The sequence below is a fragment of the Barbatula barbatula genome (assembly GCF_947034865.1).
Source record: "Barbatula barbatula genome assembly, chromosome: 4".
NCBI classification, from domain to species: Eukaryota; Metazoa; Chordata; class Actinopteri; order Cypriniformes; family Nemacheilidae; genus Barbatula; species Barbatula barbatula.
The window spans coordinates 3,787,911-3,812,883 of NC_136768.1; the positions used below are offsets into that span (position 1 = coordinate 3,787,911).

Sequence of the window (24,973 nt, forward strand, 5' to 3'; positions counted from 1 at the left end):
ATTTTTAACGGGGAAATATAAATGTGAGTTTTTGTGAAACATGTCCTTACGAAACTAAGCTTAATTTAGTTTTATTTATACGAAAACCATAACATACACAAATGAAGCCTAACATACGGTCTCATAATAAACACAGTTTAACCACGGTAGGCCTATTTGTAGTAAAACTATAATGGTAGAAAATGGTAATCAAGCCAGAAAACGTGCTTAATACACGTTTACTATAAAACAGTTACTTTCCTAAGAAATAAAAGAAAAGTAATTGTTCTGTTTTGTTAACGTTAAATGGCCCAATTAAGTCTTTTCACGGTTTTAGGTTTTACAAGGCAGTGTTGACCTCTAACGGCTAAAACCGGAGTTGCTCCTCTCAGATCATTCGACATGAACGTACCGCGAGAACAGTTCAAACGAGCAGCTTTCAAATGGCTCTCGCGATACTCCGATGTCATACGTCGACCAATCTGCGCAGCGCAGACTTAATTACTCGCTGATTGTGTTTGACAGGTGCAAATGGATTGTACGTGCTTTGTATCTCCATCTGGAGCGTATTGTCCGCACTCCTTCTTCCATTTTAAACTAGCGTTTGTGAACATGTGTATAAACTATTTATTCATTCTAATATTCCATCTTAATTTGTGTAATGCCGATCCGGGTGAGGCCCATTGATTTATACATAATAACAAAAGTGCTGATCTTGAGTGTGTTGTTGATGACGTAAATCATAGCCCCTAGAAATAACTCTGCTGAGGTTGTAACTAAGAGTATTTGACTTTTATCGATCACTTATATTACTGAATGTTTTATTTAAATGCAGAAACTAATGCTAATGTGGGCCTGTCAGCTGAGACGGATTGCATTTTTGACAAGGGCTGTCACGGTAAGATATTATGGTGTTAAGTTGGTGTCAAAGTAATTGAAATTGTCTATTTTCTTATAAGCCTCGTGAATTTCTGCAATGCAAAATAACATTGTGTAATTTTGGAATCAGCGGTCATGAAAAAACAAATATGAAATCATAGGGTTTCGGTTGTGTTTTGTAGATATGGCCGGTATACGTGCATTCATCAGAGAGGAGGATGAGGAGGAGAGTCGGATTATAGGTGGGCAAGAGGCATGGGCACATTCCTGGCCCTGGCAAGTGTCACTACAGTACGATGACTTGCCAGCCTGTGGGGGAGCCATCCTTAACCAGGTTTGGGTGGTCACGGCAAGCCACTGCTTCAAACGGTAAATCTACAAAATATCAAATATGCATAAAGAAATGTGAAGAAACATCCCTCATAATATGGGTATTAGACAAAGAATTGATGCATTAATTTTGTTTATATATATATATATATACTTTTAACAAACATCTTGGACATCATCAGTTACAAAAAGGCGTCGCTATGGATTGCAGTGGTCGGAAGACACGATTTAGAGAATGCGAATGAATCCTGCCATCAAGTAAGGGTCTGCTTTCGGTTTACGTGTGAGTGTGGATACTGTAAGTCAAAGCATTATGATATTAATATTATGTTTAATTTGAAGACTGTAAAGGTGGAAAAAGTTATTACTCATGAGAACTACACCCAGAAGACAAATGAGAATGATGTTGCCCTGCTTAAACTGCAGAATCCACTGCTGTTTAATGAGTGTGTGAGACCAGTCGCCATCTGGAACAGTGACGTACTATCTCAGGAAACATGTACTGTCACTGGCTGGGGTGCCATTAGAGAAAGTAAGCTCCTGTTACCACATATACAAAGAAATATTACAAATATGCATGGTGTTATTTTAAATGTGTAATCACTTTGTAGATGGTCCTCGTGCCTTCAGACTCCAAGAGGTCAATGTAACTGTTTTTAAGCCGGAGACATGTAGACAGTTTTTTGGAGGAAAAATGCACGCATTTATGATGTGCGCAGGGGCGGATGCTGGCAGAATGGATGCTTGTCAGGTAAACATTTGCTGATTTAAAAAAATTATAAAAATAAATTCAGTGTAAGTGCATTTACAATGTATCTGTACTCTGGGTGTGTGTTCAGGGGGACTCTGGTGGTCCCCTTTCCTGCTTCACAGGCGAGCGGTACACGCTAGCTGGAGTGGTCAGCTGGGGGGTCGGGTGCGGTCGGGCCAAAAAACCAGGGGTCTACACAACACTTTTCCATTACAAACAATGGATTAATTCAACAATACATGGTATGAACTGGAATTGAGATGGCATTTAAAACCGTAGCCAGAGACCACTATAATTTAATTTAAATAATCATCCTTACAGGTGAACTGAAGGCAGCTGACTCTGTAATGGAATCAGCTGGTAAGACTCTCTCTTATTTGACTGTATTAAATCATTATCCATGTATTTTTTAATTATGGGGTTTTAGCTCATTGTGGGCAGGTCAATGGGGACCCCTGCCAACTGCCCTATGGCTTGGCACAGCTGGTTCCGGTTGAGGATGGAACATTCAAGGTGGACAATGTAAGCGAAGCGTGTCCTCACTCTTGGCCATGGCAGGTCAGCCTGCAAAGCGACGACCTGCATTACTGTAGTGGTGTCCTCGTTCACCCCAGCTGGGTACTTGCACCCCGCCACTGCCTTGCCAAGTAATCATTTATATTATTCTCTGATCATTTTAACTTTTTATGTGAGGACATTTTGTATAATTTGCACTGAGTCTTTGCCCTTTAGTGTCCTGATGTTTTGTCTTCAGGGATGGAGATGCTGTGTTTTTAGGGGTTCATGACCTCAACTTCTTGTCTGGCCAGACCTCAGCTGTGAAAAGCGTGCAGAGTCTGGCCTACAACGGCAGCTTCCCACCTATGTCCGATCTCTCCATGATCCGCCTAACTGTCCCAGCTCGAATAGGTTGAGAAACAACCTTCTCTTGGTTTTAAAACAGGGACTCAGAACAATTATAATTGTTGTGTTCTGTATGTGTGCTCCATCTAGGACCAACAATATTCCCGGTGTGCATAATGGGAAATTATGATAATATGGTTAATGAAGAATTGTCTTGTGTGACGGCAGGCTGGGGGCCAAGAAAAGCTACCTGTGAGTTTACACATTGTCAGTTTGCTTCTCAAAACAGAATTCAAACATATTAATAACATGAGCATTTACAGGTAATATATTTCTTTCTCATGCTAGTGGACCTGAACCCTGATATTCTTCATATGGCCAGGGTGCAAATACTTTCTGAGAATGTCTGCAAAGCTGGCTGGGGAGAAATTGTTGGCAATAAATCTCTTCTATGCACAGACGCAGCAGCATCCACCTCCTGCTTGGTACTGTGTGTTAGTCATTTGAGTCTGTGTTCAATATTAAACCGTCACAATTTATTGTACACATTTTGCAGGGGGACTCTGGTGCACCTCTTATGTGTCAGAAAAATGGGCTGTATTACCTTGTTGGACTGACGACATGGGGAGGCAAGAAATGCAAACCACCGAAACCAGCTGTATTCACCCGAGTGTCAGCCTTTTACTCGTGGATACAAACTTGGATAAAAAATACCTGAAATCTTTAATAAAGCATATTTAAAAAATTGTAAGTCGGTTTGTGTGGCACAGTTATTGATTTGTCATCTTTACATTAGCAGTGGTTAAACATACCTTTGAGTAATAAGGCTCATAGATTTCTGTTTTAAATCTAGCTTTTATATTTGAATGGCACCCTCCAGTGGCGTGCAAATTAAATTGCTCTAAGTGAAGTGTAAAAATCTGCATGAACAGGCCTCCAGGTGTGCGAAATAATATAAAACACATAACACACATAAAATATATTCTTTAGTGGACGCTCAAGTCTCTTTATATTTTAAAGTCTTGGTTCTAATCATGGAGTTTACACAATGTATGAGCATATAAATTATCATAATTAGCGAATTCTAACAATTCTCTAATTGTCTAAGAACCTTAGATTAAATATGTAATGTATTGAATACAAGAGGTTAGTGACTAGTATAGAAGAACATAAAATCGCATTAAAAATAATACAATAATTGGTACGTTGATTGATTGGGAACATACAAAGGGCATTATCAGCAGCACCTCAACAAAAGGCATCTTTCAGGATAACGGATGTGATGAAAGTGATCCCAACTCATGTGATGTCTCTCTGATAATGGCAAGGAAAGGTAAGTATCTATTTCTATAAGCATTAATCCCCCAAACACAGAGGATGCCTACCCGGTGAACCCAGTGAAACCTCAGACCTCCTTTTCCTAAATTCACATTCTTGACTGCTCCCTCTGTCATGCATAAGTGGTGGTAAATGTCCTATTTGGAAAATTCATCTGTGCTGAAATAGTGGAATTATAACACCTAGTCCTTTAAGCGTATTATGTTAAAAGTATATTTTCTCGCAATTTTAAATATGCTTATTGGCCTACTGTTGCGCAATAGGTTGTGTGTGTAACATTTTTTAAATGTTATAGTTTTTTAAAATAGATATTTTCGAAAGTAGAGGTCAGAACAAATTGTAGTACACATCTACTGAAAGGAAGATGCTGAAATGAACCTATAAAGCTGGTTGTAAAAAAAGAGGAACATTTGTCATCTGTAGTCTTTATTCCATCTAATGCAGCACTATAACATTTTATAGTGGGGCCCTAGAATTGGGGAAAAATATAAAAAATAATATTAATGACTAAAATCCATAACCAGCGTACAATGCTAATATTTAATAATGTTTAATAATTTCATACAATTAAAAATAATGATTTAAAATTTGTCATCAGTAATCGTTATTCTATATAATGAATTAAAACTGTTAAAGACAAGAAATGTTTTCATCACTAAAGATGGCATGCAACTACTGTATATATAATATAATATACAATAATCGTGGTCTACTGTACTATACTACATTTTATAGTGAGATCCCAAATAATAAGGTAAAAAGATTCATTTGACTCTGATAGTGGTGTGCACGCATGTGCTACAATTAAAACTCCACCCCTCCGGTTCCGCGTCATCATATTTCCAATGAGCGTCTGACCGAGCTCAAGCGCCGTTACAAAGTGACACCTCATCCTTCCAAAAACCGACAAGATGGGGGAAGTAAAAACGCCTAGACAAATGTTCCTTTGGAGCATTGCGCTCATTTACGTGTGCGCTTTCGCATCCATCTACATCCAGATACCAGGTAGGGAAGTTTGTGTCTTCGATTGTTGGATTTTGGGTGCGGCAGTAATAAATGGTTGCACTTGAACTTCTCCCATGCTTTGGAATGTCTGGTGGTGGCAAAACCTGCGGTTCATTCATTCGTTAAAGTGAATTGCGCATTCTCCCGCGACTGCGGTCTCGTTATTAAATGCAAACTTTGGGTTCACATCTTTTGGACCTCGTGCTACACGCTAGTTCCATGCAGAATGGCGCATCTCGTTTTCCATTGTAATCGATTCGCAGGATTTCAGCTCTTACAGATGGCATTTTGTCCCCACGTAAATGAAGCACAACGTCATATTTTGATTCTTCACATTTGCTGATGTTTGGGAGCCCCGCCGGTACGCATAGCAGTGAGTGAGTGACCCGTCATCATTTGAATGGCCTATTGTTTTATACAGAAACATTCAGTGTTTCACGTGTATGCCATGTGGACCGTGCATTCGTGTGCAACAACCTTTATTTCCATGTAAAACAACGAACAATTGATCAAGAATTGTGCAAGAATGCGTTTTCGATTTAGTAACATTGTATTAGTAGTAGTATTGAATGCATGTAATAGCATTGCTGACCAAAAAGTTAGTACAAACGTGCATACAGTGGGTGAAGTTACACATACAGTGAATCTAATTAATTCTGTGTTTAAATAATAATATGTGCAATAACTATCCCATTTAGGAATAGTCATTTTTTGCATGTTTCTGGGTGTGAGTGTAAACACAACACAATACAATATTTATCTCAAACTGCACAACTCATTGATGCTTCCTAATTGACATAAAAATATGCATTATGCAAAACAACAATGAGTTATGAAGTGCAGGCTACAACAATAAAATTCCATTGCTTGGATATTTAGGAATAGTTGACCTGTGTAGTTTGTCCCAGATTTACCACCATCACACTGTCTTGTCTTGCCACAAATAAGGAACACCACAGCACGGTTTCATTTCCGTGTTGTGTATATCCCACATTGCATTGTGATTTGATGGGGCGGGCCCGGCGGGAGAGATTTCTTGTGGCAGAACTGGATTTTATTGCAGAATCACTTCAAGAGAGCAAAAGAGAAGTAGTCGTGGCCTGTGACTCATTTGTTGGCTTTGGCACAATACGTAGCCTGTTCTCTAACTAAAACCAGCCGGTAAGTGCTCACTCTTGCTGTGACATGTGCAATAGAAATGTGGACCTGTAACTTCCTCAACTGCCATCCTCATGAGGAGACACTTCGGAAAGTTGTTTTGTTACAGTAAAGAAGTCTTTCTGGAACTTACGGCACTGTGCCGCTGTCTGTTTGTACACTCCCTGTTATCAAGAACCCTACAGCTGTATTTTCAAGTGTACAGTGGTTTCAACGCCACATCTGCTGTGTACGGGTTAAAACAAAGCCACACAAGAAGTTTGTATTTTGTTCGTCAACATGGCAATATAGTTTGGTTAAAATAACGTTTACGTGTTGTTTCATTCTGTTTGTCACAAAACAAACACAACATATTATACATGCAACCCCCGAAGGGAGAATCTGTCAGCTTTTCCAAAGATGCAATTTTGCAGAGTGATGAGCTGATGAAATATCATCTGTTTTTCCATATAGTCACTTTTATATATTTCACTCATCACTACGATAATAAAGTCAGTACCAAACAACCCGTTTTGTGGACAATCAGTCAGAAGTCACACAGACAGGACAGCCATTGGTTAAAATTGATGTGGCCTTGATGTTGTCAGCCAGGCATCAGCTTGTGTCTCTCGACAGGTTTGTATGGCGATGATGGTATGATCCCCGTGCGCCTGCTGATGCCCAAGGTGCAGCGACCCCTGCTGGAGCAGTTTCGGGTCTCCCCATCCCTGCTGTGGCTGGGCCCGTCTCTGGGTCTGGAGCCCCAACATGCCCTGGAGCTCATCTGTGTGCTTGGAGTGGTACTCAGTCTGGGTGCTGTGCTACTCGGGCTCCTGAGAAACAGTCTGATCTACCTCTGCCTGTGGGCCCTCTACCTCTCAATATATAATGTTAGTACATGTATATTTATAGCAATTTAATATTCTTGGTCTCACGTTGCCTTATGTTTGTGAATTGTATCCATGGCTTGAAAATATACTTTTGGCCATAAAGTTAAAGGGATAGTTCACCCAAAAATGAAAATTCTGTCATATTTTAAAGCTTTATGACTGTCTTTCCCCCGCAGAACACAAAAGAAGATATTTTGAAGAATGTTGGTAAGAACATCGCCGGTACCTATTCACTTGCATTAGTTTTGTGTCCATGCAATAGAAGTGATTAGGTACCGCCATTGTTCAAAATATCTCCTTTTGTCTTCTACAGAAGAAAGTCATACAGGTTTGAAATGACAGCGATTATATTTTTGGTTGAACTATCACTTTAAATGCTTATTTAAAGAGCTTTTTACCTGTGTGCATCATTCAGCATGATTGTTGTTTTGTTTTTTAGGTTGGGGGTGATTTCCTTCACTCAGAATGGTGAGTCACATTGCGTTTAACCAATGTGAGCCTTAACCGTTTGCTTGTGAAGCTGCAGAGAAAACATTTGCAAGTCAAATTCTGCCTAGCACAATGTCTAAAGTCTTCTGCCCATTAGATTTCATGCATCCTATAAAAACACCATTGTCCACTATTTGGAAAATACACGTTACCCGTTATTGATAAGGTCGGAAGGTAAAAAATATTTGCTTAAAAAATTGGCAACCATGATGGCACATTTTGCACAGGCAAGCATCACTTTCCATCTAAGGATGAGAAATAATTCTTTGTCATTCTCTTCACAGGGACATACTGCTGTTGGAGGCCGGGTTTCTGGCTGTCCTTGTGGCTCCATTCCGTTGCTCTGTGTGCAGGAACCATGACTCTGTGACCTTTTGGTTGACCCGCTGGCTGTACTTCCGACTGACTTTCGGCATAGGTGTGAGTAAGCTGGCCAGCGGTGACCCTGCCTGGTGGAAACTCTCAGGTACCCTGAATCATTTTAATATCATCATGGTTCAGATATAGTGAAGCATCTAAGGCATTCATGTAGTATGAAGCATGAAACCCTGATTCATCTCGTGTTCAACCTCTTTTGCAGCGTTAAGTCATCATTTTGAAAACCAGATGAGCCCCACCCCTTTGGCCTGGTACGTCCATCAGCTTCCCGATTGGTTGCTGAGGTTTAATGCCGTGGTTCTGTTACAGTGTGAGATCGTGGTGCCTCTTCTGATGTTCTTTGCCCCTATTCGGCGTTTGAGACTTGTTGGGTTTTATATTCAGGTTTGTTATAGTATTTACAATATTCTGTATCCTTGCGCATGCTAGCAAATAAAAGGTCACCTTCGTTTTTTTTTAATTTACATGGCAGCACAAATAATATTTTTGTTTTTCACAATGCGTTAATATTATTTTATGATATTATTTACAATATTATTATTTTCTGTTGTTTTAAACATGACTACATCGCACCGGTTCCTTAGAGACAGTTCACCCAAAAATTACAATTCTATCATGTTCTCACACTCGAGTTGTTCCAAATCTGTGTTTGTTCCAAAACAATTCTTATGAAAACAGAAAAATATTTTTGGAAGAATGCTTGTAGACAAACAGTTCTTGGCCCCCATTGACTACCATAGTAGGACAAATTGCTTTTGCATTGATGGCTTGGGCCCATCATCGCTGTTTGCAGCTATATTAAATGTCTTTGTACTGTCCATTTAATGTTTGATGTGTCTTTATGTTCTTCTGGAAGATTTTTCACTTACCTTTCTTTTGTATCCGTTTCTTTAGCTGTTTCTCCAAGTTTGCCATATCCTCATGGGCAGCTGCAGTCTTCTGAATCTGCTGAGCATCGCCCTGAGCTTCTCATTGCTTGACGACGATCATTTCAGCTCCTCTCCCGCTCAAAAAAATAAGAAAACGACCAGAAGTATGACCTCATTACTCATTAGTTTTCCAAAATGTTTTTCCAAAGAGACCTTTCGTTCAAGCTGTCTTTTATTTACTATTGAACTTTGATTTATTTTGGTTTTCAGCATGGACACAGTCTTTGGTCTCTATCCTGGGTCTGCTGCTGGAGCTGTCTGTCTACGTCTTGATTCTGTTCAGTGAAGTTAAACTCTTCAAACTGCAGATCAACTGGGAAGAAAAAACATTGTCATCTCAAACAGGTGAGTATTCTGTAATGTACAATGTGAGTTATCAACATTTTTGTTCTGTTTACTTGGAATAGCAAGACTATAAATGCATACCTGTATATCTTTTTTATTTCAGATTTCACAGAAAGAGAGTTTGACGAGTTTCTAAAGTTCGTTCAGGTGGCCACTATCTGGGTTGCTGTGTTGTCATTCACCTGGGAAGCTGTAGCGGCCATGTTACAGTAAGTTTTTGTTTTCCACTGAATCTCAGCCCGTGGCTGTAGTGACGGGACACAAGCCAAGAATGACATCATGTGTTTAATCGAAGGTGTGTGTGCAAACGTGGCTTCATGAGCAAGCTCTGGTCCCTCATACAGTGGACGGCCATGACGGCAGCAGCAGCGGGCATCTTCGCCCTCAGCGTGGTAAGTTATATGAATGTAATGCCTTACATTTTATTGGCCTGGATTGTAAACATACAAGTGCATGATAATGCAATGAGATATACTGTTAGTCTGCACAAAATAACAATATTGTGATAAATGTACTGTTAATGTGATGGTCACACTATATACCCTAGATTACTATTTATTGCGTTATTGTTTGTCCTTACCTGTATTTTGCTGTATGATACTGTAGTGCCCTCTGCTGTTCATAATCATAATATCTTTAATATGACAACCATTCTTACCCTACTTTTATATTTCATTTTTAATGAACAAGCAAATCTTTTTCTCCTGGGACTCTCAGGTGCCATACACAGCCATCACAGGAAGTAAAGTTTTACCCGAGGTACGAGAAGCTTACAGTGCCTTGGAGAAGTACCAGCTTGTTGGGGCGTATGGTATCCAGCACAGAGCAACATCTGTTGAAGGCAGACCTGAGATCATTTTAGAAGGCAGTCAAGATGGCTTAACATGGACGGTAAGAAGGAAAATGGGTAACTTCCACAACAGACTAAGTCCTCCTTTTATTTTCCGAATGGTAAAAGTTTCAAAGGAAAGTTTTAAGGTTATTCTCAGTGGATTTCTGTATTATAATCCTGTTACAGGAAATTAATCTCATGTATAAACCAGGAAGTGTGAATGCAGCCCCACCTATAGCAGGAGCCCACCAGCCGCGGTTGGAGTGGATGATGTGGCAAGCAGCCCAAGGGGGGCATAATGAAAGCCCATGGTTTACAGGCCTCGTACAAAGCCTCTTACAGGGCAAACCGCAAGGTAAGTGTTCCAAGGAGGTCCATAATATATAGTATTAATATTGATATTGTTATATTATGTTGTAATATATTGAGATATACAGCCGCAGACAAAATTTTAAGAGACCATACCAAATTTTAATTGAATCAGCTTTTCTAGATGTATTGGGGACAATCCGGTCCAGTATTTGTTGAAATTCATCAAATCCAAACCCCAGGAGTGACAAAGTCATCCTTCAGCAATGTGAATGGCTGACAGCAAGACGAGACGCATGAAAACTGTGATAAAAATCAATGTCATCGCATAAAAATAAATGTTTGAACTTTTCCTCAATACAAAAGTGTATCTGAACTTGGTCTGAAAAACACAGGGCATGTATTCTGTTATTTTGTCCTGTTTCTCCAGTTTTCATTTTTCTGCCAGTAGAAACAATATTTTTATTTGAAATTTGGGTGAAATATTGCTAGTAGTTCACAGGATTAAACAAAAACAATAATTTGATTTAAACACATACATATAAATGGTTAATTGAAATGGTCTCTTAATTTTTTATTGTGGCTGGTGCATGTGACCTGTAGGCCTATAATTGTTTTGCTTTCATTAATTTCTCATACATTTATCACTGAATTTGCAATGTGTAATTGCTCACTTTTTCCATTCTGGATTAATTGTTTAACATGATGTTGCTCTCAGTCTCTCACATTTATTTACTGTAGTTGTAGGTCTGCTCCAGGCAGATGAAGCACAATATCCCTTCAGTAAGAAACCGCCAATTTTCATCAAAGCCAAAATGTACAAATACCACTTTACAGATCCAGCGAAAGACAAGTGAGTTGGTCACAGAATAATTTTTGATACTTTAATCTTCATAATAATGTGATTGTGAGTGAGAGATGCATTGTTTTTTCTTTTTAATGTAAAAAAGGATGAGGAGATTATGCTTTTAAATTATTCATAGAACACACTTTTGTGTAAATAACTCACAAATGTATTAATATTTAAATTGTTGATTAATTCTGTTTATGGTTTGTGTATTTTAACCTATATGATTGAAAACAAGTTTTGTTTAAAAAATCACTCTTATAGTAAAGCATTGAGCTTGTCGTGCATATTTAAGCCTGAACTGGAACTGAAACAGCACTGCAGCCTGAATCTATTTTTACTTTTTTGTACTTGTCATCTTGCAAGGTCCAATCCACAGGCGTGGTGGCGAAGGTCATACTCTGGGGAGTTTCTGCCCATTGTGAAACTTGATGACCCTGCTCTTAAGAAAATGTTGGAACAGTCTGGACTTGAGGTGAAGTTGTTTCAGATTATTGCAAGAGGTGTTATCCTTTCATATGTTTTGAACAAACTTTAAACATTTTGTGTTTTTGTGCAGAAAAAGTTCCCAGTTGAGCCTAGCTCAGACACACCTGTATCCCAATCACTGACGTTCATGCGGAAACAGGTGAAGGGTCTCTCGGGGTCCCTAGTACTTTCGACACTGTTAGCAACTTTAGCGGGTATCTTCCTCGTCAAAGCCTTCTTTTCAAGAGGCCAAAAACTCAAATCGCCTACAGCTGATCCCAAGACAAAAAAATCAGCGGTATCCATAGAGAAAAGCCACGGGGCATCTGCGTCCATCCGGGGAAACAAGAAGGACAACTCTGAGGACAGAAAGTTGGACTCGGAAAGGAGCCCACGCAAAAGGAAATAAGCTTGTACGATCACTTTGTGCCTTTCTGTTTGGCAAGATGCGCTGACAAATGATTTTTCTCAGGTGTACATTTTCTAAGATCAATTCTTGCCACTTCATTGGATTTTCTGAAGCTTTCTCTTTGTGGCAGAACCACTCTGTGTATGTCAGTCAATTGGTTTTTGAATGTTCAAAGAGTCTATTTTTAAGCTGTCGATTGTTACACCCGTCTTTATACGCAGTGGACGTCTCAAAGGTTACAACAGAAGCACAAATGCCACTCTCATGCTATTTATCTTATTAAATGGTTGTCGATACATTTTTTGTTAGTAGTTTTTTGTTTTCACTTAATTATTTTCTATTACGTACATTCAGAATGTACAATCCGTTTAAAACGTGAAATGTTTTATAGCTCATGTTCTAAAAAACTATTAGGCTTCACCCTACATTGTTCGTTTACACGTACCGCATACACCCATTCCGTCAAGACTAAATCTACCTGTCAATCATACATTTAATTTAGAATTGCAGGTTTTGTTGTCGACACAAGGTGGCGCTGTGCACAAAGCATCTGAATGTTATATGTGGATTTGTTTTTTTCCAAACCCTGCTTAGTCAGAGAATTTGTTTCTTTTAATATAGTTTATTGTAGTATAATATATTCATGTTGAATGTAATATTTAAACTAATTATCGTTTCATTATAGTTAGTTTAAATAATGCATTTGCATTTAGTTTGATCAGCGATGCTCAAACCTCTTTTAAATGTGAGCCCGCTTGTGTAAGGTGCCTTTGTGGCCCCTTAAAGAAAAATCAAGACACAATACAATCTCAGACGCCTGATCAACTTCAATTTTAACAAATGTCAATTAAACCAAAAACAAATGTACAAAATTAATGCAGTTAGATTTTCATTTAGTTTAATGGAAAACACTAAATGAGTTATGTTGATGTAGTTTAATGTTCCCTGCTTTTTTTTTTAAATCCCGAAAAGTTTTCAATTAAACACCACTTTGAAGCATTAGCTGTATACCATTAAAACCATTACAAACTTGTTTTATTTTATTTAGGGTGTTTTGGAGCCTATTCCAGTATGAGTGTTTCCATTTGACATTACATCCCACCAATACATTCTGGAAAGTTTACCAGTAGAGACCACACACAAGCCATTATAATTACTAATACAATATCCCATTATTACCGTGGAGTTCTATGATATAGCTTTTTTCAGCAAGGATTCCTTAAGCTTAGTTTGAATGCATTGTTTACACAATCTATGGAAAAACAAGGGTAGTAATAGTAATAGCGCACTAGGATAAATAGATGTATTTATAGTGCTTTATTTAATGTTTTATTGTGCTTTCAGGTGGCTCAGTAGTTAGAACATGGGTTCAATCCCAGGGATTGTACAAATTTAGAAACAAAATGTATAGTACAATGCAATGTAAGTCGCTTTGGATAAAAGCGTCTGCCAAATGCATCAATGTAAATGTAAGGTGCAATTATTGTAGGTCATCTCGTAATTACTTTCATTACTGTGATTCATTTCCGTAAATGTATAACATGTAGGCCTACACCGTACAAGTCAGTGGTCAATTAAAGACGCCAAATAACGGCTCTCTGTCAAAAGATGTCAATTTTGTTTCGTGTCACACAAAACTCCCATGTGGCCTTTGTTATTAAAGTCCGCATGAGTCACGCAACTCGGCTTGAATAGTTTTCTCTATTTTACACATTAAAAGTGAGTCAAAGCGCCCTACCTCTAAAACACAGAGACGTCCATCCGCCCCCATTCATTTCGCAGAAGCGCTGCGGGGCAAAATTGCGCACAGGCGTCGCGCGCTGAGCACGCCATGCTCTCCATCGGGACCGTAGCATAAAGACACGCCAAAGCACTGATCCCGAACCAGTGCTGTGATTAACTGAGGAATACTTACAGGCGCAAACATGCCTACATTCCGCTGCCGGGGAAAGCGAAGAAAATAACGAAACACGTCTGATTTGTTTTTAATATTCCCATATGTTCCACATGAGGGAAGTTAAGGTGAGTACGCGGACATTAGGAGAGGCGCGCGTAAATGCGCCGCGGCTCGATTCATTTTCTAATCTTTCGAAAGTGGGATCATTTTAAGGTGCAAATGTTGCCCTTAATGGAAAGGTTAAAATATATTGACGTGGGAGGCGGGGAGGTGGATCTAATTTGGAGAGGTGTTTGGAGTTGCGCGTTATTTAATGTCTTCTGACTTGTCGTTATAGATTGGAGAAAGCATTTGTGTATTAGTATTGCTTTTTTCCGGGCTTGTGACGTGTTCAGGTGTTTTTGGAAGCCCTTTGACAGATGATGTGGCCACGCTGGGAACACTGGTAAGATGCACAACCAAGTTTTTAGGAATGCATTCTTAATTAATTTTCTTTAACAGCTATAGTTTAAAACTGCATGTTAGAGTTTCTCCTAAAATAATCCAGATTTTATTTTTTATGATGATCAGAGTGAAAATATTCCCAGTGATTACAGAGTGCCTGTCAATTTCATCTCCAAAAACGTGGTAAGTGCGAAAAGTTTTCATTTTTGACGACCTGGTTGTTGTTTGAGAGATAATTCACTAAAATATAAAAATGATCTCATACCCGTGCCATCCTAGATGTATATGACTTCATTTCTTCGGTTAACTAGAAAAAAAAACTTCTTATGCTCTGTAATCCATATCCGTCTATCATTAATGTCATCCAGTGGGTTAATTTATGTCTTTTGAAACATAAATTATAAGATCATTTTTATATTTCTGTAAATTGTGTCTTTAAAATTGCACTTTTTATGTGCAATAATATACAGAGGGGTCAAAGGGGGCCGTCAATATCAACTCGCACTCAAACCGTCCTGGACTCAACAAGTTTGTGCAAAACCTGTCAATCCATATAAAACTTGCATGTTTTAGGAATTTTCGGAAGAGCTTCTTGCATGCTTGAATGGAAGCAAGGAATCTTGACCTTTAAAAAAAAAATGAACATAGTTGATTCCACAAAATGACTTATTTAATTTGTGACTTTTGTTTATGTTCAGGATCAAATGTTCATATTCTCAAATTCTGGGGAAATTCCATAATCTTTATGTAACCTCAGACCTTTGCACCCCACTGTATTCGCACACTTCTGGAACATGAGTTGTTGTGGTTTTTGAAATCCCCACAGTCCCATCTAACCACTTTTCCAATGTTTAAGGGTGGAGTCTGCTGGCTACATCTTAATCTGTACCCAGTTGAAAGCAGTTTAAAAACATTAGCCTTCAAGTTTGGCAACATATCCACCAACAGAGCAAACATCACCATTTTTATTACAATGCTGCAGGGCTTTCGCTTTACCCTGGATAATGAGGAGCTGGTAATTTACTCTTATTCACACTCCTGTTTCTTCAATTGAGTTGTCATGGCTGTCAAATAACACTTGTTTGTTTGGTTTTCTTAGGAGGTAACAATGCAAACATTTAAGTGTCACTACAGAAGGGTGAAATGGCCAACTAGGCGGTACTTTGCACATGTTAAAGAGGTTCTTATTGCAGCTGGGTCCACACTCAGGGAGATTCATCACTGCACTCCTCCACCCTGCCAGAGCCATGCAGCCGCCCCTTTCACACCAGGTGATTGTGCTAAATATTAGGGATGAAATAATATCAAGATCTCCCTGTACGATAATACCTCAGTGTAAACTCTATGGTATGGTATTTATTGGAATATTTCAAATAACAAATGATGACTTGGAAACGTTTCACAAGCATCTTCTTTTCTTTATCCTCTAATCATAGATGTTGCTTAGAGATATGAGTTATAGTATGAGATGGGTCAAATTACATAAAAATCCATTTTATCCAGATGGACCTTGTCAAAGGTAACATGGAATGTAACAATATTCTCTGCGTTAAAGAGAATGTCCTGTTGTTTCATGCAGTCATGTGACCACGATAATATTAAAACTATTTTATAAATGTTTATTTTATTAGTTTCTTTTCACGGAAATCAAACTTTTACCTTTGTGCCGGTAACGTTATATGAATCAAATAAAAAGTTCAATAAACAGACTGAGGGAAAAAAAGAATCTGTAAATGGCAAACGTTCCAATGTAAAGTGCATATTCTGTGTGGGCCTGCACACTTGTTGTTGAAACAAAACGTGGGCGTGTGTACACTACACGCATTACAGTAGGTAAATCAATAAACATCCTGTTTTCAAGACAGGAGTGTAGCACTAATTGTGTTTTGGTACATTGCATGTCGCCAACAGATGTGTACACCTCCTTTTAATTACCAATGCTTTGTGAGATCTCAATGCTTTGGTTTTATCATTTGTATGAAAAAATTGGGTTTTCAGTTTGGGCGTGGAAGAGCTTCCTAAATGCCTAGATCCCATTTAACATATTGGAATGAGCTGGAATGCAGACTGTGGGCCAAACCACATCAGAGTCTGATTTTACTGATGTTCTTGTGTCTGAATGGGGGCAAATCCCTTCAGTCATGTTCCAACATCTAGTGGACAGCCTTCCTTGACGAGTGAACAATGTTAAAGACATAGTTCACTCAAAAAATTCTGTCTTCATTTACTCACCTTGTGACTATGCTGGTTGCTCAATGAAATTACAATGAAAATGGGGCAGAATGGGCCATTTTAGTTATATCTCTATGGTACTACGCTTTTATCTTATAAACATGCTTCCGTCACCAATTAGTTTTAGTGCAAGAAAAAAGGAACAGGCAAATTCCTCAGTTTTAAAATTCCTCTGTTGAAGGGTTGGTTAAAGGACATTTAGCCCAAAAATGACCCTCATGTCATACCAAACCTGAATGACCTGTTGAAGGTTTTTTTGGATGACCTATCCCATTAAGGAAGACCACCTTCCTATTAATGCTATTGATATATAACTATAGTGAGAATGTTTTATAAGCAATATACAATAGTTAAATAATGTCAATATGATCTGACAGGCAAACACAAACAGCAGAATGGAATTAACGGAGCGATTCATGGACTCCTGGCGCTGCTCATCATCCCCAGCATGGCGGTACTGGTTCTTACCATTAAAGTGGTGGGTTAATATCGCACCTCAAGCAGTTATTAAACTAACATCATATAACCATGATTGCCAACGCAGGTGTCTTTCCCTGCTTCACAGTTGTACAGAGGCCCCGAAGGCACAATATGACATTTTTGACATTTTTTCCTTGTGGTAGCTTAACATATCATGAGCACTCACACATACTTGTGAAGGTATGACAGCGTTTGCTTGCAAGTGCTTGCGTAAGTTATTGTGACTTCTTCTCTAGGTATTCAGAAGAGGAGGTTGTTGTTCTCAAAGAAGGCCAGAAATGACACCCGTTTTATATGAACCCTGTGACGAAGCTGCAGAAAGCAGACTTGGGCCCCAGATAGGAGATGTGCAACTTATCCCTGAGCCTTTAGACGCATCTACGCGAGGGGGCCCTGTGTCCAGTTCCCACAGTCAGCAGGATAGGTACAAAAGTTTACCTTCTTTCTTGGACTCGGAGGAGGTCCAAATCATTATTTTTAACTTTTATTTATTTAAAAAGAATTGTATATATATTGAATAAATTAATAAATAAATAAGTAGCAAAGTTTTTAATTTTCTTATAGTAAAAATGGTAAAGTTTAATTCTGTTTTTAAATGTTAAGCTAATAAAATATAGTGAAACTTATTTCAAATTCACTTGAAAACATTTTGGGGGGCCCCATCAACATTTACGGACCCTGGTTGAGAACCGTTGTATTATATGATGTTATCTATGTTTTAGTAGCAACAAAGTCTGTTTACTAAATAGTAAACAAGACCTAACAAAGCTTATTTTTTCTCACACTATGCGGTATCTTCACAGGGTGTGGCTGGATTCTTTAGACTGTGCAGACACAGAGGTTTCATCTTAAAAATGCACGAGAAATCAACAAAAATGGCGATATTTTTGGCAAGAAGTCCATATTCATGAAGTAGACAATGAAGGGAATGGAACATTTACACTTGTGCCAAAGGACAAGGCTACAAAGGGACCCATCAGACGTCTTTATCGACACGCAGAGACTTACTTCTATAGACTTACTCATCAAGCCATACCTGCTTGCCACAAAAACACTAAGCAGAAGAGACAAATCACAACTTGTGCTGGGCTTAACCAATCAATGAGTGTCTGCTTCTCCGGGAAGCCATCCTAAGAAACGGCCATGGAAAGGCTTGTATGATGTCATGCGGCAGGAAGTGAGGCTCTTTGATGAGTGTGTTGAGTGGCAGAGAGGCGTCTGCTGTTGTGCCCGCGGCGGGTTGTTGCCTTTGAGGAGGGCTAGTGGTCCTACAGGCCCCTGCACGTGGAACAAATGGCTTTTTTGTGGCAGCTCCACATCGCATGAGGATGGTCGTTTATGTTGCATCAAAAATGTCTTTGGAACAGAGCGCTTGCTTGTCTAGAAATACGTTAGATTTAGAGCGTGGACTGAAATGGGCCAAGATTTTTGAGGTTTTACAACATGCTTTACGACTTTTATCAGAATGGTGAGGTCACCTTAAGCCGTAGACGGTATCTGGACATCTCTAACTTAGCATTGTATTTACATTAAGAGTTGGTATGTCTTAGGTTTTATTTTGAATCCACTTAATGGTTTTAACAGTCTAACATTTACAGGGCACATGCTGTACAGTGTGAGGTCCAAAAGTATGACTACATTGAATATCAAGTTTTCAATGTATTAAATGTATCAATATTCATATTAATTGTTTCCATGTAAATAAATATTTAAATATATTTATAAAAAAATGTAAACTAGCAAATTTTGATTTAAGCACTTGAGGTGCTATTCGGACATTTTCATGTCATGCTGCAATTGCATGCTGGCAAAAAATGCATTGTTAAATCAAAACCAAATTGTAATACATTCTCAAATTCATAAAATTGTTTTTCATAACATTTTTATCGGATGTAAAAAAATTCAGTTACAAAATATAAGCATCTTCACTAGTCTTCACTCAACATCTTCACTCAATAGTGGCCCCAGACTTTTGGACCCCACTGCATATAAATTTGTGCCCCCCCCCCCCCTCTGTCTCTCTCTCACACACACAGATTCAGACTCAAGCTATTATACATCTCTGTATCTGAGAATAGTCTGTAATTTAGGTCATTGGTCCATGCGTTTTTCCAACCACATTTATTTCCTCCGTTTGGCATGTACACAGATAAAAACATGCTCACACACTCGCAACAAGAGCAGATTGTTTTCTTGACAAAAGGGTGAGATCCAGAGAGCATGAGAAAAGAGCTTGCATGATAAATATGTCACACCAAAATGACTCATGTCCCATAATTCAATCTCTCTTATAGTATACTGTAGCATATCTTTACAGTTTTCCTGCGTCTGCTTTTCTTCTTGCTGTAGCTAAAAAAGATTTAGGTCATGACATGACAGTGTGTTTATTAGATAAGCCAAATGAATCTCAGAATAGGAAAATCTTTGACCTTTGTCTTAAAGAGATAGTTTGGCCAAAAAATGACAATTCTTGCCATCCTTTACTCACCCTTAAGGTTGTGGAAACAAAATAATAAACCAGGTGGCCTTTATTCGAATGAAGTGAAAACTTCAAAGTTTCGCACTGAGAAAATTAAATCCATTAGGGAAATAAGTTCATAGTTAATGTGATGAATATAAAATTGAGAATGAATCTCAGGAACATCAGGAAACTTGGAATAAAGCGCACATACAAGTGTCTATAGTATTTTTATCATGATGGACAAGCTTTTGTCCCTTGTGCATTTGTTGTATTTTGGAGCATCTTTGGAGAATGTCAGAACGTTCATTTTTAGATTTGTAAATTTTTTCAAGATCCAAGACAATGCCTCTCTGCCTCCTCCAAAGTGTTTATCGTTTGCTGGCTTTGTGTATTCCAACCAGTCCTGAAAATCCCCTGTGAGTCAGTCTTAGAGCATCATTCTTACATTTGTCCAGATCGGAATCAGGTAGTGTCAGTGGAAATCTCAAGATCCTCTCCGTGTAAATTTCTCTTTGTCTCTATCAATGCCTGCCCTGTCAACTGTTGTCATAAAGCATGACTGCCAACTCACGACCGCATGAGGTCGATAATGTCAGCCTGGATATCATCAACCACAGGGCGACCTTAACAAAGACCCCTCTTATGTGGACAGACACGCTGCTCTTTATAGCCTATGAAGATCATACTTCAGTAAAACCCACTCGCCGACTCAGCTTCCACACAGAGACATTCAAACACTAAACCATAATGTCTGTAGCTCTGTGTCATTAACATCATGTCTTGACTCATGAAGCTACAGACATGATGATTAATGAAACAACATCTTTGAAATCAGCAGAATAGCAAAACCGAGACCTTTTCTAAAACAGGAAAGTCTATGGCACGAAAGCAGAGGATGACTAATTGTTTATTTGCACACGCGACTCGAGTGCGTGCACATGTTTTTTGTTTTGACTGTTTGGTAATAATTTCAAGTTAGGTAGATAGCTTTTGGTTGTGTGGTTTAAGTAAAAAGCAGAAAAGATTTGGTTTTAAATGTTTAAAAAGAGTATTAATGTTTAATTATTCTCAATAAAAATTACAAAGCATTATCACATTTACGCCAGTTTAACTGTATGAGTGCCATTGTATTTGGCATTCATATTGAACAAAACACTTTTTTTTTAATTAACACAAAGTATTTAGACACTTTCTGGTTGTCAGACATTGTGAAATATGTCCATCTGATCTCATAAAGTTCATCTGATGAGTTTGTTGTAGGTTATCTGTATATCCTTAAACTGACTTCATACATCTGGAAATGTGAAACTGCTTCTGATAAAATGTCTATCATAATGTATTTACAGATATTGGTTTTATATTTTGTAATCTATGAAATTAAATGCATACATGTTGTTTGCCTTTTTGCATACGTATGTCAGTGTTTGAAAAGGATTATAATATGTGTCTTTTGTCATTTATGATTTAAGGTCAGTATTTTTATACAATTATACTTCTACAGTTATACAATATATGTAAACTTGTAAAGGGGCATTAAAATCAATGGAGATTCAAAAAAGGTCTGCTTGAAAAAATTATGTTGTCTGTCACCGCCTAAACCCTGATGTTCAGAAATATGTTGTTGATAGAGATCTTATGAAGTGTGCAGTTTGGAATGAACTCTTTGAGAAAGAGATGCTGGTTGTTTTAAAATGACAAGTGATACTCCTGAGAACAAGCACCGACCTGTTTGAAGAAGTGTGAAGGTTTTAGGTGTCTTTGGTCAAATGTAGACCTAACGCTTACTCTTTTCAAGAGAGCTAAAATTGGCCCTTCCCAATCTGATCCGATTACACGAGAGAAGAGATCTGGCCTTAGTAGTCATCGCCGTTGTAGCCCTGATGGTGAACATAATGCTGATCGTAGTTGCCTTCCTGGTATTCCAGGTTGTGAAGTGTGTTGTAATTTTGACTGTTGTCATGTTCATAAAACTGTTCACGATTGTGATACTGGTCATAATTTTCGGCACCATATCCACTGTGAAAGTAGCCACCATTATCATGTCCAATGTCCATTTGTAGATTATAGGTTTGTTCTATAGGCTGAGGGCCTTCATACTGCCCTGATGAAGGGCTTTCCTCCACGGCGTTCAGCAGTTTATTTGGATGCAGCGCTCTCATCTTGCGGCTGATGCATTTGTAGGTGTGAACTCCGAAGATAAACTGCAGCACCTGAGCATGCCGAAACAGCATCATTTACATTTAGTCATTTAGCAGACGCTTTTTTCCAAAGCGACTTACAGATGAGGAAACATTAGAAGCAATTATAACAACATAGGCCACAAAATACATAAGTGCATCAAACTAGTCCATTAAAGCCTAGTACAGTATAAAAAGCTAAGAATAGTGATGTTAGTAAGCAAGGTTTTTTTTTATAGGCATCATCCATTATTACTTGAAGGGTGTAATTTTTTAAATGTTAGAATATTTTCTGGTTTCCTGTCATAATGTGTTGAGACAACTATAGGTGAGCCATTTGTTGACTTCCTAATGTAAACACTGTGGCTTTATGATACCTGACATAACACTGGCTTAAGCCATTAAGCTATAGCATTGTGGACTGTTTGGCTGACCACTGGAAGACAGGAGTGTTTGGGTGGACTTATTTGAGGACTGTCATTATTTTGTATTTGATGCAGAAGTTACAAACTTTAGATTTAACAGTAGGAATATTCTGTGTTGAACAACAAAAAAGGTCCTTAGTGGAACGATTCTCCCATATTCTGTACGTCAGTGTATTTCTTTCTGTGAACCTTTGATTTTTTTTTAAAACGGATCTATGAGTATAAATTATAAATTTAAAGATATTTAAAAAATGTACGTGCAAGCCTCTCACCTGAATCAACAGAAGCCCAGCATCCATCCCATATATGACAATTATATTTGTGTCCAGCCAATCTCTAAGAATTTTCTCACAGCCCTGTAAACAAAATAATTGTGTTCAGTGTGTGTATTAAAACCACATAGAGACATAGTTAGCGAAAGGTTAAGAAGATGGGAAAAAGAGCAACATGTGTTACCGTTTTGTGGATATTTGAACCATTTCCAAAACTGTCTTTTTCGTTGATTAAAGGGCAGGTACCATTGAAACAGGAGCACGGGTAGATGTCTTTCCCACTCAGGGACCGAATAATAGTATTATTCCTCCATTCATCTGGTGTCAGCCTACCACAGCATTTTGCCTATACAGCAAAAAATATAGGCTTATTGAATACGTATTCGGCATTGCCCATTTGTAAACTGTACAGTAAAGTAGTCTTTTTTCAATTTAAATAATGTTCATACAGAAGTCTGCACACTGTCTAGAAGGTTCCATGATGTGTTTGTTTCCTTTCCTCCATATTCCTTAATGATTTCATCCACACCGTTGGTCAAATATTGCTCGATCTGGTAAAGTTCCAAAGTAGTGTTATTATAACAGAGTACACAGCATTAACAGAATTATTAGTTATGTACAGACTTACACTTTGTCTTCTTATTAATAGCACAAAGGTGACAAAAATCTGACCCAGTATGATGATAATTAAGAGCCCCAGATACTGTGAAGAATGATAACAAGCAAGTTGTTATAGTTTGTTGAGTTGAACTAGGTCAAGTCAAACAGCAGCATCAGCAGCTTTGTGTACTGATTATAAAACTGCCATACTTACAAATACGATTAAACATCTGTTCTCTAAACAGGCACCAGTACAACCCAGCAGGGACACACCAACCACAACCAGGCCAATGACAAAAAGCCCCCCAGCCACCAGTTTGATATCCTCTCCTGAGAGACCAGCGATATTTCACTCCAAATAGACTACTACAGATATTATGTAAAATATATTGTGTCTTAAATTTACAGTATGAAGATAAACTTACCAGCACTTATAACCCTTATAAAGTTGTTGGCGTCAAACAGGATCCAAGCAGAACACGCAAAAATGCTGATGCCAAGAATCTGTCGGAATTGTTTTATTTGTTTTTATTTAACTCAAGAACAACATAATATCCTGTCTTTTTAATAGCAATATGAGCAATACTGCTCTTGACTGCTGTCAAAACAAATCAAATTAATTATTTAACATTTATCTGTGATTCATATTAATATATTAGATAAATGTCATCTTACCACAAAAACTGAATTGACAAGCATCAGAAAGAACTTCAGGATCTGAAGTTTGTCGTCAACTTTCATTTTGTCTTTTAAAACTTCCACAGCTTGAAATAAAAACCTAACAAATGGTGTTTGACAATAAGGAACACAATTATTAATCAACATTTCGTTTTTTGACTATGTTTTTGTAAGAGTTCATTTCACAACACAGTCCAAAGACATCAGATTCAAAGGTTGAGGTTTGACTTACCTGTATTAATAAATTAGCTGTCCTCCTTCATCAAAATTGCAGTGGAAAATAAATGTAAACTACCAAAATGTCTAGCTTCATACAGTACATTCCTTTTAGTTTCCTGGATCAAATATCCACTTTGCACAAACAATCTGTTTGCATAATGGTTTCCTGGAGACCTTTCTAATACAGCTTAGGTTTAAAGTTCACTTCCTTATAACAACAAGAATCATTTACTTGATGACAATCGTTTATGTTGGGCTTAAATCCCGTTTTTTTTAACTCTTAGATTGTAAACAAGACTATGAGGGCTTTCTATCTCTGTCATAGTGCAATTTATTTCATCAACTTCATCCATTACCAAACCAAAGCACGAGGTGCAGAGAAATGAATAATACCTTTTGTGTTTTCATGGTGTTATAATGATTTTTGGACAATCGTTTAATTGAAGTACCACGGCGTTATTAAATACCATTGTACCCATTGGGGAAAATAACTGTGGTTTTATTAGTAGGCTTACTAAAAGTGTATTCATTACCCTGATGGTAATTTGTTTTATTTGTTTCAACACAAATACTTTGGTTAAACTATGGTTACTGTGGTGAAACACAGTAAATTTGTGTTTCCTATGGTTTTACTACAAATAAAACGAAAAACTATGGTTGCAGTTCATAACCATTGGTAAGGAACCACCAAAGTACGTTTTTGTAAACGTCATCTAAGTCATTATGATCAGTATTTCCATCGCCCCCTACTATGACCTTGAAACAATTTGCCTTTTTACAATGAAGAGATTTTTATCTCAAACCTCTCACTGGAAACTTAAAAAATCGCCATCTGCTGGACACATGCACAACGACAGGTTCGATTGCTCCTCTTCGATTACTACTGCCTGCAACTGAATCAGTTCGGCCATCTGCTGCTACCGTCTTTCC

General features: G+C 38.1%; 4 protein-coding genes across 4 annotated transcripts; 3 read left to right on the forward strand and 1 right to left on the reverse strand.

Moving 5' to 3' along the window:
* Positions 1–508: 508 nt before the first annotated feature.
* Positions 509–3,627, forward strand: ovch1 (ovochymase 1). The gene is made up of 13 exons (XM_079455055.1): positions 509–652; positions 815–877; positions 1,041–1,227; positions 1,371–1,446; positions 1,531–1,720; positions 1,800–1,939; positions 2,028–2,181; positions 2,261–2,299; positions 2,367–2,586; positions 2,694–2,848; positions 2,933–3,034; positions 3,131–3,267; positions 3,339–3,627. Exons 1-13 carry the CDS (start codon positions 511–513, stop codon positions 3,498–3,500), a joined length of 1,767 nt encoding a protein of 588 aa, XP_079311181.1. The 5' UTR covers positions 509–510; the 3' UTR covers positions 3,501–3,627.
* A 1,278-nt stretch (positions 3,628–4,905) lies between these two features.
* On the forward strand, positions 4,906–13,837 carry lmf2b (lipase maturation factor 2b). Its single transcript, XM_079455284.1, has 14 exons — positions 4,906–5,125; positions 6,899–7,152; positions 7,592–7,620; positions 7,926–8,107; positions 8,222–8,403; positions 8,914–9,052; positions 9,159–9,293; positions 9,397–9,502; positions 9,589–9,685; positions 10,011–10,184; positions 10,312–10,480; positions 11,176–11,287; positions 11,648–11,756; positions 11,841–13,837. Exons 1-14 carry the CDS (start codon positions 5,032–5,034, stop codon positions 12,156–12,158), a joined length of 2,100 nt encoding a protein of 699 aa, XP_079311410.1. The 5' UTR covers positions 4,906–5,031; the 3' UTR covers positions 12,159–13,837.
* Positions 13,838–14,156: 319 nt separating this feature from the next.
* Positions 14,157–18,079, forward strand: kitlgb (kit ligand b; the record flags this gene model as incomplete). Its single annotated transcript, XM_079455283.1, has 8 exons — positions 14,157–14,180; positions 14,393–14,500; positions 14,626–14,682; positions 15,356–15,514; positions 15,599–15,770; positions 17,109–17,209; positions 17,448–17,635; positions 18,015–18,079. 8 exons carry the CDS (start codon positions 14,157–14,159, stop codon positions 18,061–18,063), a joined length of 858 nt encoding a protein of 285 aa, XP_079311409.1. The 3' UTR covers positions 18,064–18,079.
* A 1,005-nt stretch (positions 18,080–19,084) lies between these two features.
* LOC306893005 (CD82 antigen) lies at positions 19,085–24,254 on the reverse strand. Its single transcript, XM_079454440.1, has 9 exons — positions 24,057–24,254; positions 23,822–23,924; positions 23,572–23,650; positions 23,361–23,476; positions 23,175–23,249; positions 22,996–23,097; positions 22,731–22,892; positions 22,547–22,630; positions 19,085–21,882 (listed from the first exon to the last, which is right to left on the reverse strand). Exons 2-9 carry the CDS (start codon positions 23,885–23,887, stop codon positions 21,526–21,528), a joined length of 1,041 nt encoding a protein of 346 aa, XP_079310566.1. The 5' UTR covers positions 23,888–23,924; positions 24,057–24,254; the 3' UTR covers positions 19,085–21,525.
* Positions 24,255–24,973: the final 719 nt, after the last annotated feature.

Coding starts and splice junctions, on each gene's coding strand:
- ovch1 (XM_079455055.1), top strand. CDS start 511: ATGGATTGTACGTGCTTTGTATCTCCATCTGGAGCGTATTGTCCGCAC. Junction 1,940..2,027: donor GCAGAATGGATGCTTGTCAG/GTAAACATTTGC, acceptor GTGTGTGTTCAG/GGGGACTCTGGTGGTCCCCT. Junction 2,849..2,932: donor AACTGTCCCAGCTCGAATAG/GTTGAGAAACAA, acceptor TGCTCCATCTAG/GACCAACAATATTCCCGGTG.
- lmf2b (XM_079455284.1), top strand. CDS start 5,032: ATGGGGGAAGTAAAAACGCCTAGACAAATGTTCCTTTGGAGCATTGCG. Junction 8,108..8,221: donor TGCCTGGTGGAAACTCTCAG/GTACCCTGAATC, acceptor CCTCTTTTGCAG/CGTTAAGTCATCATTTTGAA. Junction 9,294..9,396: donor AACATTGTCATCTCAAACAG/GTGAGTATTCTG, acceptor TTTTTATTTCAG/ATTTCACAGAAAGAGAGTTT.
- LOC306893005 (XM_079454440.1), bottom strand. CDS start 23,887: ATGAAAGTTGACGACAAACTTCAGATCCTGAAGTTCTTTCTGATGCTT. Junction 23,651..23,821: donor TTGTCAATTCAGTTTTTGTG/GTAAGATGACAT, acceptor CAATTCCGACAG/ATTCTTGGCATCAGCATTTT. Junction 23,250..23,360: donor ACAGATGTTTAATCGTATTT/GTAAGTATGGCA, acceptor CATTCTTCACAG/TATCTGGGGCTCTTAATTAT.